The 18,860-nt window shown below is 32.7% G+C and overlaps 1 protein-coding gene across 1 annotated transcript; it reads right to left on the bottom strand.

Annotated features, from left to right (window-relative positions):
* Window positions 1–4,910: 4,910 nt before the first annotated feature.
* On the bottom strand, window positions 4,911–10,600 carry LOC123547298 (uncharacterized). The gene is made up of 3 exons (XM_045334276.2): window positions 10,419–10,600; window positions 8,300–8,570; window positions 4,911–5,499 (listed from the first exon to the last, which is right to left on the bottom strand). Exons 1-3 carry the CDS (start codon window positions 10,495–10,497, stop codon window positions 5,295–5,297), a joined length of 555 nt encoding a protein of 184 aa, XP_045190211.2. The 5' UTR covers window positions 10,498–10,600; the 3' UTR covers window positions 4,911–5,294.
* Between the last annotated feature and the right edge of the window lie 8,260 nt (window positions 10,601–18,860).

The following is an 18,860-nucleotide window of genomic DNA, read 5'->3' as shown; positions in this document are numbered from 1 at the left end:
TTTCGAAGCATAGAATGCAACCAAGAAGAATAATAGCAGACTCGGGTTTGATTGAGTCTGTTCATGAGAGGTAATGAAATGTGAACACCTCTCACGGCCCCTAGGTGATCTGTTATCCACGAACCAGGTCAATCAGTCCTCAATGTATTTAAGATGGTCACCTTATTCTTGACTTATTTAAGATGCCTTGGTTTATTTACGAATTAAGAGTCAGGCCAACAAATATTTAAATCATTCCAAATGGTTGAGCTGATATCTACGATTCTGAATGTACTTAAGACTGATGTACATTAGATTTCTGATCTTTACCGATCAATTTCTAAGATAATTGAATATGATTATGACAAGACACATATCAAGACATGAACAAATGTCCACCCTTACGCCTGACTCCAGCACTCCCTTCTTTAATAACCCTGCTCTAACTTAAGCGGTACAAGGGCTTAATTATAAAATCAAATCTGTAAAATGACCCTTTGGAAGCATAGACTGCAACCAAGTAGAATAATAGCAGTCTGCTCATGAGAGGTAATGAAATGTGCAACACCTCTCATGGCCCCTATCATCCACTTAAGTGGAATTCTATTAATCATCTACGTTCCCAAACGACCAGAAAATATAACAACACTGAATCCAAGCATGAAGTTTGGTTTAAAGATGTATTTATTTATTTGAAGTATTTAAGTAACACAAGACATATGATTCTGATTTTTATTTATAATAATTTTGGCGAGAATGCCGTTCCATACCGATGGAAATCAGAAAATGAAATGAAAGATGCAATTATTCAAAGGTCCTTTGTTCTTAAAGGTGATAACGTAGTTGTTGGTTGCAAGAGACAATATGTAAATGATAGGTAATTCAAATTGTTTCGGTATGTTTTTATATCACTGAAAAAATGATAATAACACTTTATTTACATACACTTGAAGGCTCATAATATGGCGCCACATCTTTTGTTACCAACATAAAATGTGTCTATTTTTTGTTTGAATACTGACTAACACGGTACAAAATATTATTGAATCCATTGTTTATGATTACCTCCCTTTATTGCTCTAATGTTTTTAACATAACATATGGAACTTTAACGAATTTTCTAACATCCCTCTCGATAACTTTGTCAATATCCTTCATATTACTAGTCGTTTAACATTTTTTAAATTTCTCACACATGTAGCAAAATATTTTGAAAAATGCTTGAGAAAATTTTAGCAAAATCGAATTATGCTATGGTAACTTTTTTACTGCCTCAACCCAGCTTTTAAAAGTCACAAAATATAAGTAAATGTACTAATGACTCAATTTCGTTAAAAGGCAAGAAATGTTAGTAAAAAACAAAATAATTTCTTTATCCTTCCCTATCTTTCGAATAAATCTAAATTTGCTTTGATATTTGACCATATGTCAGTACAAAGCCAATTTTCATACATCTGTATCATCATAAACGATATTTGCTCGTTTTGTAAAAACACTACTTTTATGTGTATTTTTGTGATTCTTTAAAAACGAGTAGTGATCATAAATGAATGAAATAATGTCTTTGCATGATTTGATTTTGTTGATATTTTATATGGTTTTAACAAATACTTGTCTAAATATGTAGGAAATATGATAAAAGTGTAATTAGAATTATAAAAGACATCGTCAAAATACCGAGGGGTGTTAGAAGCTTCGAAAAGTATATGATTGTGCAATTTATACACATTTCAAGAATTCATTATAATTATGTTCCATGAATTGTCTTGGTTTCCCTTGTATACAGATCATGATGTTTTTTGTTGTATGTTTTTTGTTTGTGCCACGAAAATTCGCCGATGATTTTTAATTAATTAATATTGTTGTTTATAATGCATGTAATGTCGTCATCTGCTCGCATAGGTAACCGGACAGTCGTTATGTAGAGATTTTGGCAAACACCGAATGAAATTTATAAACTAATGAAGCAGACCTCACTACAATGTTCAATCATTTTTGTCTTTGTTTTCAAGTGGTACAAAAGATTCGAAGATGGCCCAGATTCGCTCGAAGACAGTGAAGGTCGAAGGTGAAAACAAAAAATCCGCGATTAGACGTTAACTTGGCAAAAGAGTTCATATTGTTTTTAGTATTACAAATTACAAGTTATTATCACTTAGGTATAATAAAGGATTCACAAATATAGATTAATGCAAACTTGAATAAAGGCATCACGATTAAATCACGACGTCGTTTATGTCGTTGAAAGATGATCACCGTGCGCAAGTTCACATCAAAATTGAATGGCATGCAATAGTGTATTCATTCGGCTATTAAAATTAATGTGATGGTCGGATGTAGAAGCTGAAGGCAACATGTGCAATTACCGTTGAAACATTTTACAATTTGCTATCTGATGCGTCACTCTTAAGTGATCTCGCTAAAGTGAATACTCGTCTATGTAATAAATCAAATGGCGTATCAATTACACATTATCTACCCGTTTCTGCACGTGGCCTTTTCTTACATTAAACGATTAAAGAAACATTTATTCATGAAGATTCAATTGCTTGAACAAAAAAGCAGAGTTGGTGTCTATAGATGTTAAAATCTGCACGGAGATCAATTGAAATCATAGAACGCAACCAAGCAAAATAATAGAATGTTCGGTTTTATGCAAAAGAAGGTTCGGTTTTATGCAAAAACTCAAGACCCCTAGCACCATAGTCAGAAAGGAAGAAAAATCACTGAATTAGATAAACTTTCAACATCCATCTTGCCTTGAGGTATAATTATAGATTACTAAATACAGGTATTTGCATTTCGTTCATAGTTTATTGATTTTGTTCATAATTTGTTGATTTTGTTTATAATTTACTGACTTGGTTTTATTGATTTTGATTTCGTTCATAATTTACTGATTTTGTTCATAATTTATTAATTTAGTTCACAGTTTATTGATTTTGTTCATAATTGGTTGATTTTGTTCAAATTAATTCATTTTGTTCATAATTTGTTGATTTTGTTCTACAGTGCTCTACATGTTCTTTCCGCAACCTGTATAAAAGGACATGATAGAAGAATACAAACAGGTCAGGAACTTAAGATCAAAAGATACTTGTGTCATAAGTTATTCAGATCACTCGAACCGTGACGTGAACACTGCTCCCTGATTGTTGAACTCTCCTCAAAGAAGATAAGATATTTTAAACATCTGTTAAAACCGAAGATTCGTTTAAAATCATTTCTTAAGTTATCCGATTAATGTTGATTTTAAATGGTTCATATCGTACTCTCTGTCTTGTGCCGTAATTAACATGTGTATTCCTTTGTATTCTGTAGAATGACAAAGTACTTTTGATCAAGTAAACGTATGACAAATAGTGCTACATAAATGTGGTATAATAGTAATAATAATAATAACGATAATAATAATAATTTCTAAGTGTCTCAAATGTTGTACTTTTAAATATAGGTTATTTTAAATAATGTGCAAGACACAAACATGCTAGTATAACAGGAACTTCATTTTTACCAAACATGTATTTATTTTATTCAATTTAAATAAGGAAAACATTTGAAAATTTATATCAAAGGCTAGCCTTCAATCACGTCATGCCATTTATTATGCTAGTCGCTCCCACCGTAAAATAAGATGTCTTAAAGTGTCGTGTGGCGACCGTAGAAAAGCTTTTCCATATATGATACGGTTTTGTTGCGTTCCTGTTCCTTTGTGATCATGGTGTCCATTCAATGTAGCTTTATAGTAGAATTCTGTTTTATCTGACGCTTTGTGAGGGGGGGGGGGGGGGGGGGGGGGGGGTGTTGCACATTGCATTACCTCTCATAATGGCTCAGTCAAACCAAATTCGCTAGTACTTTGTTCGATTGTGTTCTTTGCTTACAAATGACCTTATAGATATCATTTCAGATTTACAGGTATACTTAACACCTTTACATAGATTTCCAGGCATAGTACACACCCTGACATAGATTTACAGGCATACTAAACACCTTTACATAGATTTCCAGGCATAGTACACACCTTGACATAGATTTCCAGGCATAGTAAACACCTTGACATAGATTTCCAGGCATAGTACACACCCTGACATAGATTTACAGGCATACTAGGCACCTTGACATAGATTTACAGGCATACGAAACACCCTGACATAGATTTACAGGCATAGTACACACCTTGACATAAATTCACAGGCATACTAAACACTTTGACATAGATTTCCAGGCATAGTACACACCTTGACATAGATTTACAGGCATACTAAACACCTTAACATAGATTTCCAGGCATACTAGACACCTTGACATTGATTTACAAGCATACTAAACACACTGACATATAATTACAGGCATACTAAACTCCTTTGCATAGACGTCAAGATCGTACACTCCAGTCAGAATAACAAAGCGTTTGAAACAATCGATCTTTGATCACCATCATGAACATTAAATATAATAAAGATAAAACATTTACAATATCTAATTCTTAATCGTAATACAATAAAATGTAAAACTTCCATGAACACTAAAACATATTAAATGTAAAAAAAACCCTGACTAATTATAAATAAAAAATCTATAGTATATAGCACAATAAAACAAAATAAAAACAGACTTGGTTTGATTGACTCTATCTTCGAGGGGTAATGACATGTGAAACACCCATTACACCTCCCCTTCCCTACCACCGATTTAAACAGAACTCTTTTATATACACGTATTAAATGGATTTCTTAGTTTCAAGACCAGAATGTATAACAACACAGAAAATAAAATTAAAACACAACTGCTACAACCAATAACAAACGGAAAACATTTACTGTAAAAAAAAAACAGTGTGTATAATACAAAGCATTTGTCTCACTATTATACGAGTTGACATTTTAAAGATTTACTATGACCATCTTTTACTCAGAGATAATAAGAAATTTCGGTATAACATATCTTTAATAGAACACAGTATAGCATTCGAATTAATAGTACCATTCTTTAGCGAATGAAGAAACTGTGTAAAGAAAATCTTCTGCAGACTGGCTCCAGTCCCTATGTTTGTTCTGTCATAATTCTCATTATATATAACTTTTCTGCATTAACAGTGGAAGTAACTCCACTTGACATTTTTGTTACCATTGGTTCCGAACACAGGTATGGATTAGTCATCAGATAAAAGTCTGCTATTTTTAGGCTTAAAATTTACTTATAACATACAAGAAAATAACCATGCAGTAGGGAGCCAGGCTAAATGATCTGACGTATGCTTTTGTATATGATACATTTTGAAGTTTGTTGTTTGTTTAATATAATGACTCTGTTTAAATCCGAAAGCAGTATTTTTTGCCCCAAAACCGGAAACAAAACAGGGATGAGGATGAAGACTTGGTGGTGGCTGCAGTGGAAGAAGTTGCTGGGTTGGTTAAAGGCACGACTGTCGATGTGGATGTCGATGTAGACGTCGCATTTGTTCCTCGAATTATAAAATCATCCTGAAGCCACCTCTCCTCGTTCTCTCCACGAGCCCTGAAATCATTTTGATTCATCTCTAAAGCAAATTATACAATTATCTATTTATAACGTATTTAAACTTGAGTATAGAAAATAGAACATGTGCATTTTGTCAAGCTATTAAAACTGAAAGTCATGTTATTTTCAATTGCTCTATGTGTGATGATCTTAGGATTAAATTGCATGAGCTAGTTTTATCAACAGAACCTAACTTCAATAATATGCAAGATGTCGATAAGTTAAAACTTGTGTTTTCAAATCATATATACCCATTAGAATTTGTGCCAAAACCTGTTATGACATTTTAAACAGAAGACAGTTTTATCTATGTAAGTAATGTAATTTGTTTTTAATATGTTATTTGTACTTCTTATTTACTCCTAAGAAGTAAGTGCTAATCAATTCATCTACGATCTGATCGGGGTGATATCTGACTTTTTAGACCTTTTTTTTTTTTAATCTGCACAATAGTGCTTTTTTTCAAATATCAGTGCTTTAATCGCTCATTTTAATATCCTCTTAACAGATGGATTAGCGTCTACTTCTCAGCTTTAATAATATGTAAATAGTATAGTGATATAATGTAATGTTAAGTGTACCGAAAGTCTTTTATAACTCATTACATGAGTGTACTTTTATATTGCTTTTTGTTTATAACTTTGTATAATATAGTGTAAGTACATTGATGAGACTCAAATAAAGATTATATATATTTATTTTCGGACCTTTTTATAATCATCTGCCATAAAATAATTAGCTAATTAGCTACAATTATGAACATTAAAAGGTACTAGTAATATTTGAAAATGATACAAATAGTGATAAAGGTGGTTATCTGCTTCTTTATTTAACAATTGAATGCTATGTCTTTTGCGCTTAGATGGGTATAACCACATTTTGGCCTTCTTGCAAATCCATGAACCACGAAAGTGATTTTCGGATGATTCGCAGGAAGCTCTAAAATTCTTATATTTACATTTTATAGTAGTTCGCTACAAAAATAAGTGGTTTTCTTTCGATGAGTATCGGAAAATCAATTAATATCGATCTTTTCAACGTCTAAACAGAACAGGGGAAAAGCCCAACCACGTTTAATTGTAATCAGTATTACGGTAAAAATACAGTTCCAGATAATTCTTTAAATTTAGGAAAACTGATTATGTCGTATCCATTCAGTTGGATCTTTACCGTCAGCAGAAGTAGTTTTAACAATAACTTAACTTCGTTTTGAAATTTAGGTGTCCAATTTTAAAAGATCTTCTCGAACAACGCCAGTTTGATCATAATTTGATCATAATTTTCTTCGTAAATGACATCAGTTCACGCGTGTTATTACGCGGAAATGGCCACCCTTGATATTATTCTCCCACTTAGTGTTACACTAACTGTTGCTTATAAGAAAATAAACATTTTTCCTGTCAAACAAAACATATTCGAGTAGTTGATGTAAATATTTATATTTAAACTTAAAATAAAAGATACACCTTTATGTTCATATTGTAATGTAGAAAATGAAAGTATTGAGCACTTATTCTGGTCATGTACTCATACATCAAATCTCTTCAGTGAAATAAGGTCATTGTGTGAAAGAAAAAGTATCACTTTTTTGCCAAATGAAAAAAATGTTATCTTAGGTACCACAGATAAGCCATTGAATATCACTTTGTCACTACTTAAAAAATATATTTTCCAAAGTAGGTCTTTACAAAGATCTTTAACACTCGGTGGATTTGTATCCTTTCTTCATCATAATTATAAACTCAATAAAGATATTGCAATAAAAAGAAAGATAGTGCAAGTTTTTGAAAAAGAATGGACCATGGTTAAGAATATATTCCAGTAAATTTTATTGATCCTCTTTCTAAAATTAGGAATTTATTTCCTCCTTAATCAATATTCAATCTGTGGATAACTATATCAAGATTTTTCTGTCTAAAGAAAAACACTGAAATCATGTGGGTTATGTTCTTCTTTCCCTCTTTCTTTTGCTCTCTAGTTTTTTTTTTGTTTCCTTTTTGCATTGTAGAAAAAATAAAAAAAAATAAAAATATTGTCTCTCAACAGAGTGTGATGAAATATTGTTACATAGATATAGTATATGTTAATGTAAAGAATTTGTCTTGAATTCTGAGCTTATTTTATGAATAATACTATAGTATATAATTGTACTACTATTGATTAGTTATCACCAATTTAATAATTATGCCAACTTTGTAAGGTGCTGAAGTGGATGCCCTCGACCCTTCAGTAACCTATGACGAGGATAATAAAGAGACAGTATATATATATATATATATATATATATATATATATAAAATATTTATATTTATACCTCTTTCACTCTAATCTATGGGAATGTAGTCTCTATCCAATAATTTAATTTGATTTTTGTTTGTGGGTCATGAGATAATCTTGCTGTGAACTGACCGATTTGTTTATTAATGATTCGGCTACCTAATGGCTATAGAATTCTCAAGACAAAATAAATAGTTTGTTTTACTATATTCATTTTTACTATGTAAAAGCTGTTTCGTTTTATAATGCCCGTGGGCATTTAATGCACAATGGTATTATACTGGTCGCAATTGATCCTGTTGTTGTTTTTATTAAATTTTAAGTGTGCTATATGTCTATATTTGAAAAATTATTTAGTCAAGGCCTGTAGTTAATTATATCTTACAGTTACAATAGAGTGCCTTATTGCACCATTGGCATACTCTTTCAGACTCCTTCTTGTTTTAACTAAAACGCAGATCGAATGCATATTTAAGAACATAAGGATGGAACATTTGGGAACTAAAACTAGAACTAATACCTCTTTGAATTTAAAAACGCTTCAATCGCCCTGAGAAAACTTGCGTCTCGTTCCTTTTCGTGACCATGTGCTCTAGATGTTTTACCATTCTCCACTGCTTTTACATCTTCTTTATGATAGACACCTTTTTTTACGTAATTTCCGCTGTATCTGTTTCTGTTGCCACCACTGACGTCATTCCTCGTCCCTTTCTTATTCATCATATCTCTGACGTCATTTTTACTGCCGTCACTGAGTGCACTAATTATCTGTTGTAACAGCTCACTGTCGTCTGAAAAAAATATTGAAAATATTGCATGGTGTGCAAATCAAACTTTCGGCAAAAAACTCAGCAATAACAGTAATAAGTCAATGAGCACTCATAAAGGTCGCATTGAAGAGTCGGTAGATGATTACTATATTATTATGGAATTATTTGGGCAATACTTTCTCGTAAATTTGGAGAGTTAATATTTTTCAACTTAAAGAACAATATTTCTTGGAGTATGATATCAATTTATATCTTTTTTACTATTCAAGTCCATTAAAGCCGGCAGTGGTGGATATGGAGGAGATGGGGGCGACTTTGCACATCTCTTTACCTCTCGTGAACAACCCTAATAAAAACGAGACTAATGTTACTTTGATAAGTTTCGGTGATGGGTTCTTTCAATCTGTCGGTGTCTAACCAAATATAATGTCTCCAGTTTCGAACTGATCCTAATCATTTTTAATATGAAACAGCGGATTATCTTTACCAAACAAAAACTATGACTACAAGATCCTATAGCTATTTCAGGTTTTGAATATTTCAATAATACTGTTGAACTCCTATCAGCAAAGTGTTGAACTCAGATACAACTAACATTAATCTCATGTATAGATATTTATGTCTCTGCCAAAAACACCAAAATACGTTAATACGATATTTAACTTTTGATTTTGATTTCGTTCATAATACACTGCTTTTGTTCAAGATTTAGTTTAGTTCATAATTTATTGATTTTGTTCATAATTGGTTGATTTAGTTCAAATTAATTCATTTTGTTCATAATTTGTTGACTTTGTTCTACAAGGCTCTACATGATCATTCCCCAACCTGTATAAAGAACATGAGAGAAGAATACAAGCAGGTCAGGAATTTAAGATCAAAAGATACTTGTGTTATAAGTTATTCAGAAAACTCAAACCGTGACGTTAACACCGCGCCCAGATTGCGGAACTCTCCTCAAAGAAGATTAGAGATTTTATGGTAGTTCTGCACGTTTCATAAAGCATAACGTCATTTATCCGGAAATCGTAGAATAAAGCCTGGATTCGGCGTACAGCAATGAAAATCGTTTTATGAATAAATGACTACAGGTGAGTAAATTTATTACAAAGGCAACGTTACTACCTTTCTACAGTCGATATATGATATTAAAACGTCTGACATGTTAAATAATTCCAAACAAATATTTGAAAATAAGCCCGAAATGCACGAATTTCTTTAAACATTGGCAAATATCTCGAAAACAAGCAAACGGACCTACACATTTTATTTCATCATGTTATAGGCCATATGTTTATTTACGACTGTGAGAAGTTTCATTAAAAGCTACATTATAGAAAAAATTCTATTCGCAAAAATGTTATCAAAATTGTGATTTTCCCGTAGACTCCCATTGTGAACACTTGTGATAGGTCAACCATTTTCAGATGAGTCTAAAAACGGAATTAGGAGGTAACACAACCAGTACACAACATACATGAGAAATAAACCGGTACGGCTGAGATGCAATGTAGGAAAAGAGATTTTTAACTGTCGGTAATATCTGCAAACAGAACAAGGAGCACACCAACCACACACATACCCTAAATTCAATTCATAAGACGAGACCATGTAAATAAAACAATTTCTTTAACATAAGTGACAAATACCCGAGTGTATAAAACTAGTATTTAGTATTTCGTTTTGCTTTACTTATTCTGTAATCTGTGAAAGAAAATGGTTATTCAAGAAAAAATGGTTGTAGGTACAGATGCTGAGCCTTCCTACCGCACAAAAAAATCCCTGTTACAACCAAACCAGTGAGAGATTATTATAAACCAAGAGTGTGCCTTAAAAGAGCAAAATAAAGTATATTTTCTGTTAACTTACCATTACTTCTGGCTGCAGTTTCAGCAATACATATCCAACCAATACACATAAGAAAAACTAGTGCCAAGATTCGTTCCATGATAGAACAATTCTGTGAAACTAATGAAAAACAGTAACGAAAGATACTTGCATGAAATGTTAAACTTACTCAATGCTCACTGAAGCTGTACTGTTAACATTTTATTTGATATGGTTACACTCGAATAGCGTTATACCAATCAGATGGTGATTTTTGTTATTAGATATACTGAATGTCATTAAAAACGCAAAGCTTTTATATGTGTTATTTTCACTGTAAATGCTTGAGGGTTGATTCAACGTGCTTCAGCCTTTTTGCCGCCTTCGCCGCAAGAAGTAACGTCAATGGTTGATTGTATCTCGCCATCAAATATATATTAATACATATGCACTAGATCTAAAGTTCAAATAAATAAAAATTGAATACGTATCTGTATGAATGTTATGAATCAATGCTTAATTTCATTTGCACTAAATATTGAATTTTGTTGTTGTCACGTACTTACAATTTGTTGAACAGTCATGAACTACATGCATGTTGTTGTAATTTTCATGCAGTATCATTGAATATCATACTATAAGGATGATCTTAATATGTTACTTTCATAAAATGAAGAGTATAATTATTATAATAAAAATGATATCACAGTTTTATGTCGCGATTCACTATCTCAGTTATCGCATATTCTACCTGTAGAAGCCACTTAATCACAGTATAATCTTACAAACATTTATGGTAAGAGAGATGATTTTAATTTCAATATTGTCATGGTATTATGTCGCGATTCACTATCTCAATTATCGCATATTCTGCCTGTAGAAGCCGCTTAATCCCAGCATGATCTTACAAACATTTATATGAAAGATGATTTTAATTTCAATATTGTCAGTTTCCCTATCTTTGATGGGTATGTCCACTGTTCCGCATCTAATGAGATATACTTTTCTCACTTAATAAGATTTTATCGAGTGTGAAATCATGTTATAGACGTAATCGGTATACTACTAATTAATTTTTTTAGCAGGGCTGTCGTCACTATAAACTGAAAACCATAGATTTTTTTCTATCCTTATTTTTCAGTATTGTACTTACATTTAACACTAATTTAATGAAAACTTCGATAACAAATAACACCAAAACATGACATATCTTTATAGTATCGATTTTTGCACCCCCGTCAATGTTATCACATATATATGTACCTAACATTGAAAATAGTCCTGTTACTAATAGTTTCAACTTGAGTTTTATTGGCTTGAAGTATATATATATTTATTGAATTTATTGAATTATCATTTTACATCAAAGTAAAAGTCATAAATTTATTGCATGACATCAAATAGAAGTATGATATCTTTGCGCGAAATAGGTGTTTAATCGACTACTCATCCTTTTACTCCCGCAGTATGGCGGATAATTCCCACCAAAATTATTTCATGAGTAATATTAACTTTTGTAAAAAAAGTGGAATTGTGTACATGCAAAGCCCCTTTTGATAATTTTGTGCAAGATATCATCATTTTTAAATACATAGTTGAGCATTTTGTTTTATTCAAATAGTACATTATCAAAGATGATAAATCTGATCATACAAAAGCCACGTGTATTTATCTTCTCACTGGTTTCAATTCAGCATGTCCTACAAGTGCTTTTCTTGAAAAAATAAGGGTTAGAAATTGTACTATTATAGATAATCATAAAGACTTAATTCTCAGAATTCTCTGATTTGACGACAACATGGGTAATGATTATATTTCAACAATATTGTAATCATGATGTAAAGATACTGAGTTTTCTCAAATGAACAAGTAAATTACACAGTAGGAAGATTCATGAATTGGGCACACCGATATAATGTAAACATTTGCAAATACTGCCGGTGTAATGAAGTATTTCGACCCCCATAGAATAACGACCCCCCGGTCATTATTCTATAGAAAATGTGACTCCTTTCCTGTAAAATATTGACTCCCCTTATAAAACACTGACTCCCTTTGAAAACTCTCTAGAATAACGACCCCCCGGTCATTATTCTATAGAAAAACTGACCCCTCCAAGTAAAATACTGACTCCCTAAAGATGACTCCCTTCGAATCTCATAGAATAACGACCCCGGTTATTATTCTATAGAAAAAGTGACTCCTTCCATGTAAAATACTCACTGCCGAAATTACTACATTCGAACCCTCATACACTATCGATACCCGGACATTATTCTATTTAAAAAAGTTACTCTTTCCGTGTAAAACACCGGCTCCTAAAAAGACTTTCGACGATAATATCTATTAAAAAGTGATTCCCACCAAACCTAACGCACAATTTTACTAGATCTACAACTCTAATACCCTCCATTGCCAATAGTTAACATTTTGATTGTACTGCTACTACTGGTGCCGCTAGTTCTATTGCTATTACTACATGTACTTCTTCTTCTTCTACTACTACTTCTACTACTACTACTACAACTGCTACTACTGATACTACTATACCTGCTTCCACTAATAAGTCTTGTACATCTACCTCTTCTTCTCCTGCTGCTGTTGTTGCTGTCACTTATTCCTCTGCTGCTGCTGCTGCTACTGCAACTGCCACTACCACTGCCAGTACTACTACAACTACTACTTTCTATTGTTGCCGCTACCGTACTTTACTGCCACTGCTAAGTATTGCAACTTCTATTAATACTAAGTTCTATGCTAGCAATTTCTTGTGCCGTTTTATTCTGAAGAATTACTTCTTCTTCTACTACTACTTCTACTACTACTACTACTACTGATACTACTATACCTGCTTCCACTAATACGTCTTGTACATCTACCTCTTCTTCTCCTGCTGCTGTTCTTGCTGTCACTTATTCCTCTGCTGCTGCTGCTGCTACTGCCACTGCCACTACCACTACCACTACCACTACCACTACCACTACTACTACTACTACTACTACTACTACTACTTTCTATTGTTGCCGCTACCGTACTTTACTGCCACTGATAAGTATTGCAACTTCTATTAATACTAAGTTCTATGCTAGCAGTTTCTTGTGCAGGTTTCTTCTGAAGAATAAATTCATACCAAAGTTTGCAGGGATTATTGACACTGGTGTGTTTTGTGAACGTATTGTGAATTGTTATTTTCCTGAAAAAACTGTATACACCAAGATACAGCGTCTAGAAATAGAATCCCTTTTCCCGTTGCGGAATGCTCTGATTTCTGTTTCAAGTGATGGTACCTGGGGCTAATGGTCAAACGGAAGGACGGACGGACGGACGGACAAGGGCAAATCTATATGCCCCCTCCCCCGAGTGGCGGCATAAAATGCAGCAATTAGGCCTTAGATACATGAGTTATCACTAAATTTGACCAAATGACCGGGGGTCGTTTCTTTATGGGAGTCAATATTCTTCGTGAGGTTCAGTTTACTTCACGTGGGGGAGTCATAGTACTATGATCTTGAGGTCATAATACTATGACCGGTGGTCACTTTTTCTATAGAATAATGACCGGGGGTCATTATTCTATGGGGGTCGAACTACTTCATTACACCGGCACTTTCTGTGAAGACTGTAACAAGTTATAGGGGCATTAAAGTGGCTTATAACACGTCATGAAAATTTGCTAAAATCTTCAAATATTTCTATCTTTCTTATTATATTTAGAAAGTATATAAACTTATACATTCTAAAAACTTAAGGCTTTTTATTCAGTAGGCATAAATATAAATCAATTATAACTACATAGCTTATGACTACACAGAGGTCACTGAAGGGATGAAAATGTGTTACCCAACATTTACTTCTGAGGAAGGCTTACAGTTGGGGGTAATCTCCTGTACCCAACATTTCACTGCATTTTATACTCTTTCCCTAGCGTGCGGGAACCGTGTTACAGTAAATATCATTAGACCATTTTGTGTACGAATAAGAGGGTAAACCCCTCTGTCACTGCATGTAGAAGGATGAAGACATATCAAACATGTATAAGTTCATACAGTATCTAAATAAAATATAAAGTTCTGTATCACCACACCAAGTACTATTCGAGATACATTGCAAAACAAAAGCATCAACGTGTTACTCGATATGGTATCAGATTTAAATATCATAATAACGCCAGGAAAATTTAATCACAATTTTGTAGTAGTGTTTTACTTAATATCTTAATAACGTCTGATTGGGGTAACAAAATATTTCAGAAAAGTGTTATAAGTAAACTTTTATTAAAGCATCACATTCAAAACCAGAAAAAGAACAAAATGTTAAATGGAAACATCAATACTGATATAAGCATGTTTATTATAACCTAAACACTTGACAAGATAAAACAATTAACTTGAATACACCAAGGCAATCACAAGATTACCAGTAACAAATATATGTATGACAAATATATGTACGTAAAAAGACTAACAACAGGCAAAGATATAGGGAAAAGTTATTTGTATAAGTGTAAGGTCTGAACATATTTCACCGAGCAAAACCAAATATAATATTTTTTATCATGTGTCACAGCCACAAGTGGACTTTTAAAATCTGGTGTCCATGAGTGAAATATATTTTGATGTTGCATGTGAAATAAACAAATTTTCTTTTTATTTTCATGTCATTTCAATGTTTTTACAAAATTATTGGGTAACGTGCAAGTAGAATCATGACATGACGTCAGAATGCAGAATAGATTCTTGAGAATTATAGATATCTTTTACATTTTTTAAAATAATCATTACTGATGTTTATTTTGGAAATAATTTATTTATTACTCATATAATTCCGCGTTCAAGAGTAATTTCATAACGGTGAAAATTATAAAATGAAAAACTCACTGTTTCAAACAATGAAAGTTACCATTATATTTAAGTTACCCATTGAAAAGCATTAAATAAAAACATGTGATAACATAGATTTTCAGGCACAGTAAACACCTTGACGTAGATTTACAGGCATAGTAAACACCTTGACATAGATTTACAGGCATAGTAAACACCTTGACATAGATTTACAGGCATAGTAATCACATTGACATGGATTTGCAGTCATAGTTAACACATTGACATAGATTTACAGGCATAGGAAACACACTGACATATATTTACAGGCATAGTTACCCTTGACAGAGGTTTACAGGCATATCTAACATTATGACAAAGATTTACAGGCATTACTAACGCCTTGACATAGATTTCCAGGCATAGAACACACCTTGATATAGATTTCATGGCATAATTAACACTTTGCTATAGATTTCCAGGCATAGTTAACACCTTGACATAGATTTTCAGGCATGGTTAACGCAGTGACTTAGATTTACAGGCATATTAAACACCTTGATATAGACTTACAGGCATAGTTAACACCTTGACATAGATTTACAGGCATAAAACATACCTTGACATAGATTTAGAGGCATAGTTAACACCAAAACATAGATTTACAGGCATATTAAACACCTTGATATAAATTTACAGGCATAGTTAACATCTTGACATGGATTTACAGGCAAAGAACATACCTTTACATAGATTTACAGGCATAATTAAAACATTGACATAGATTTACAGGCATAGTAAACACCTGTACATAGATTTACATGCATAGTACACACCTTGACATAGATTTACAGGCATAGTACACACATTGACATAGATTTACAGGTATAGTAAACATCTTGACATTGATTTACAGACATGAACATACACTGACATAGATTTACAAGCATAGTTACCCATGACATAAATTTACAGGCATAGCGAACAAATTGTCAAAGGTTTACAGGCATCGCTAACACCTTGACAAGGATTGGCTATGTGATACTTGATAACTTCGATTATTCGCAAATAATTTGTTTTCTACAATTATGTAGAATTTAATGAAATATCTCACAGGCATAAAGAAACACATGGTCAAATACAATGTGTAGGTCCGTGTAATTGTTTCGAAATATTTTCCCTTGATTAAAGAGATCTACACATTAAGCGCTTAATTTAAAACATTATTTGGAATAATTAAATGTGTTAAACGTTTTAATATTACATTTCACTTTTAGAAAGACAGTACTGTTGCCGTTTCAATAATTTATTTTCACGGGTTGAGAATGAATTCATATACGATTTTCATTTCCATATACCGAGTCCAGGCTTTAATTTAATTTATACCGATAAAGGACATTATGCCAGTACTTCCGACTTATCAAACGTAAAGAACTACCTTAAAGTCTCGTGAACAACCTTAATCTGATGTTGCTTTGCTTGATTGCGTTCTGTTATTTTGCAGATGGGTTTTTTGTTCAACCTAACCAAATATAATGTCTCTGGTTTCGAACTAATCCTATTTTTTAACTGAAACAGTGGAGTATCTTTACAAAAAAAAAACAAACATTATGACTACCATTTTCTATAGCTGATTCAATTTTTGAAATATTTCAATAATACTATAGAATTCCTATCAGAGTTCTTAGTGTTGAACTAAGATACAACTAACATTACTCTCATAATAGGGTCATTATAAATATAAATGGATCTGGGATGCTGCATTCGAGGGGTTTTGTCAGAACGGATCTCACGAGGCTATGATCCGACCTTGCAAAATCCATGAGAGCCGGATACAAAATCCGAGATCTAGCTATTGTTATAATGACCTTTTGTTATAAACCTGGCACATGTTTTGTTATGAAACGAATTTTCAATGTTTATCGATATTTAGATAGAACTTAGTGAAGTTTGTATATGCGCTACTTAAAGAACTGTATCAGGTCATGCGTAAGGCTTGCCGAATTACCGTCCGTGCGCAGGTAGCCGAAGGCCGGATATTTCCATCCGATTCGTAAACACATGACTGATATTTTTTCTTGCATATCGTCTACATATTAGCATTTTATTCTGGAAGATTAATTTTCTTGCATATCGTATTTTACAAATAACAGGTAGAAATATTTTCTTTGTAGCACTCTTTCTTATAGTAGAGTGCGGGAAATTAACATCCGTAAGCAGAAGTGACGTCATGATGTTTTGCGTTACGCACAGTAACAAAGTTCCACTTAAGTTTTATCGTTTGTAACGTAACGTTATGTTCTTATGGTGAACTAACGTATTTTGAATCGAGAAATATACTATAAGGAACGGAGAGAAACTATCAAGGTACCTGCTGTTTTCGTATTTTTACATAAACAATATATTATCAGTGCATGGGGGTGCCAGATGGGTTTTGCCGGCATGGGTAAAATCACCGGAAACGCCAGTCCGGTGTGCAAGAAACTAAATGCCGTATTTTGACCGAACTTATATAGGTATATAATAAAGTTATTTATGTTTCTACCAAGAACACCAAAATATTTAATATTTCAACATCATAAAATGCACAGAGAAACTGTAGTGATGTCACTTCCGTTGACATGTGCGGATTCGTAGGCACAAAAACCGCATCCAAGACAAAACCTTAGCCGTGATATTGCGGTAAGAAGATTGTGTGTTATTTATTAACAGGACGTTTTTGTACTACAATCTACACTATTGCATTTGCATGTGCTGTAAAAATACAGTATTATTTCATAAATAAGCTATAATCACAGACATTAAACACGAGCAGTTTGTTCTGCAGAATGTATGGAAAGAAAATATGTGTAACTATATAACAACAGAGTGGGTCTGACATTTAAAACATACCCAGAAGCATACGTTACGTCATTGCCAGTAAAATGAACTAATGATCATTTTAGGTTTCTTATTTAAACAGCTAAAGTGATATGTTACACTCTACATGTGGTTCTTTTGTTATGCATTTCATATGTTAATAACAGTTTAAGTCAAATTGAATCAAACGTCCATTTACATAGATGACGTTAAAGGCGAACAACAATACAGACATCCGGTTTAGTTCTATTATATGTCACGTTACGTTTTGTACTATTCATAGAAACACTATTTTTAGAGAACTATAAGATAAGGAACTAAGCACAACTATAATGGTATCTTAGTCTTATACCGACTTACGTCAAATCTGAAAAATTGCTTCGTGAATATACTAAACCTGATAACGCCTCAAGAAAAGGAATGTAAACGAAGGAAATATGTCCATTCTTTAAAGAAAAAACGGACAGAAAAGAGCTGTAGTTTATCGTATCAATTATACATTAGCTACTGATTCATGAATATTAGCTGCCTTCATTTACATGAATATTCATTTAAAAAAAAAATGCGATTTTTGTAACCAGTTATATTGGAGATAGGAAATTAAAATATATTAGAGAAAATCTTTTAAGTTTTAAAAAAAATAGTAAGAGGCATTGATCGAAACCAGACAAATAATAGCACATACGAATTCATTGAAGCTTTATCACGATAGGTAATATAATAAATGAAATGCCTAACGCCCATAGAACCGCCTTGGGCGGAACCCTATTGAACGTACTTCACGAACAAGAACTTATTACTACAC

The sequence above is a fragment of the Mercenaria mercenaria genome, chromosome 9, assembly GCF_021730395.1.
Source record: "Mercenaria mercenaria strain notata chromosome 9, MADL_Memer_1, whole genome shotgun sequence".
Lineage (NCBI taxonomy): Eukaryota > Metazoa > Mollusca > Bivalvia > Venerida > Veneridae > Mercenaria > Mercenaria mercenaria.
This window is presented reverse-complemented; position numbering and strand designations above follow the sequence as displayed.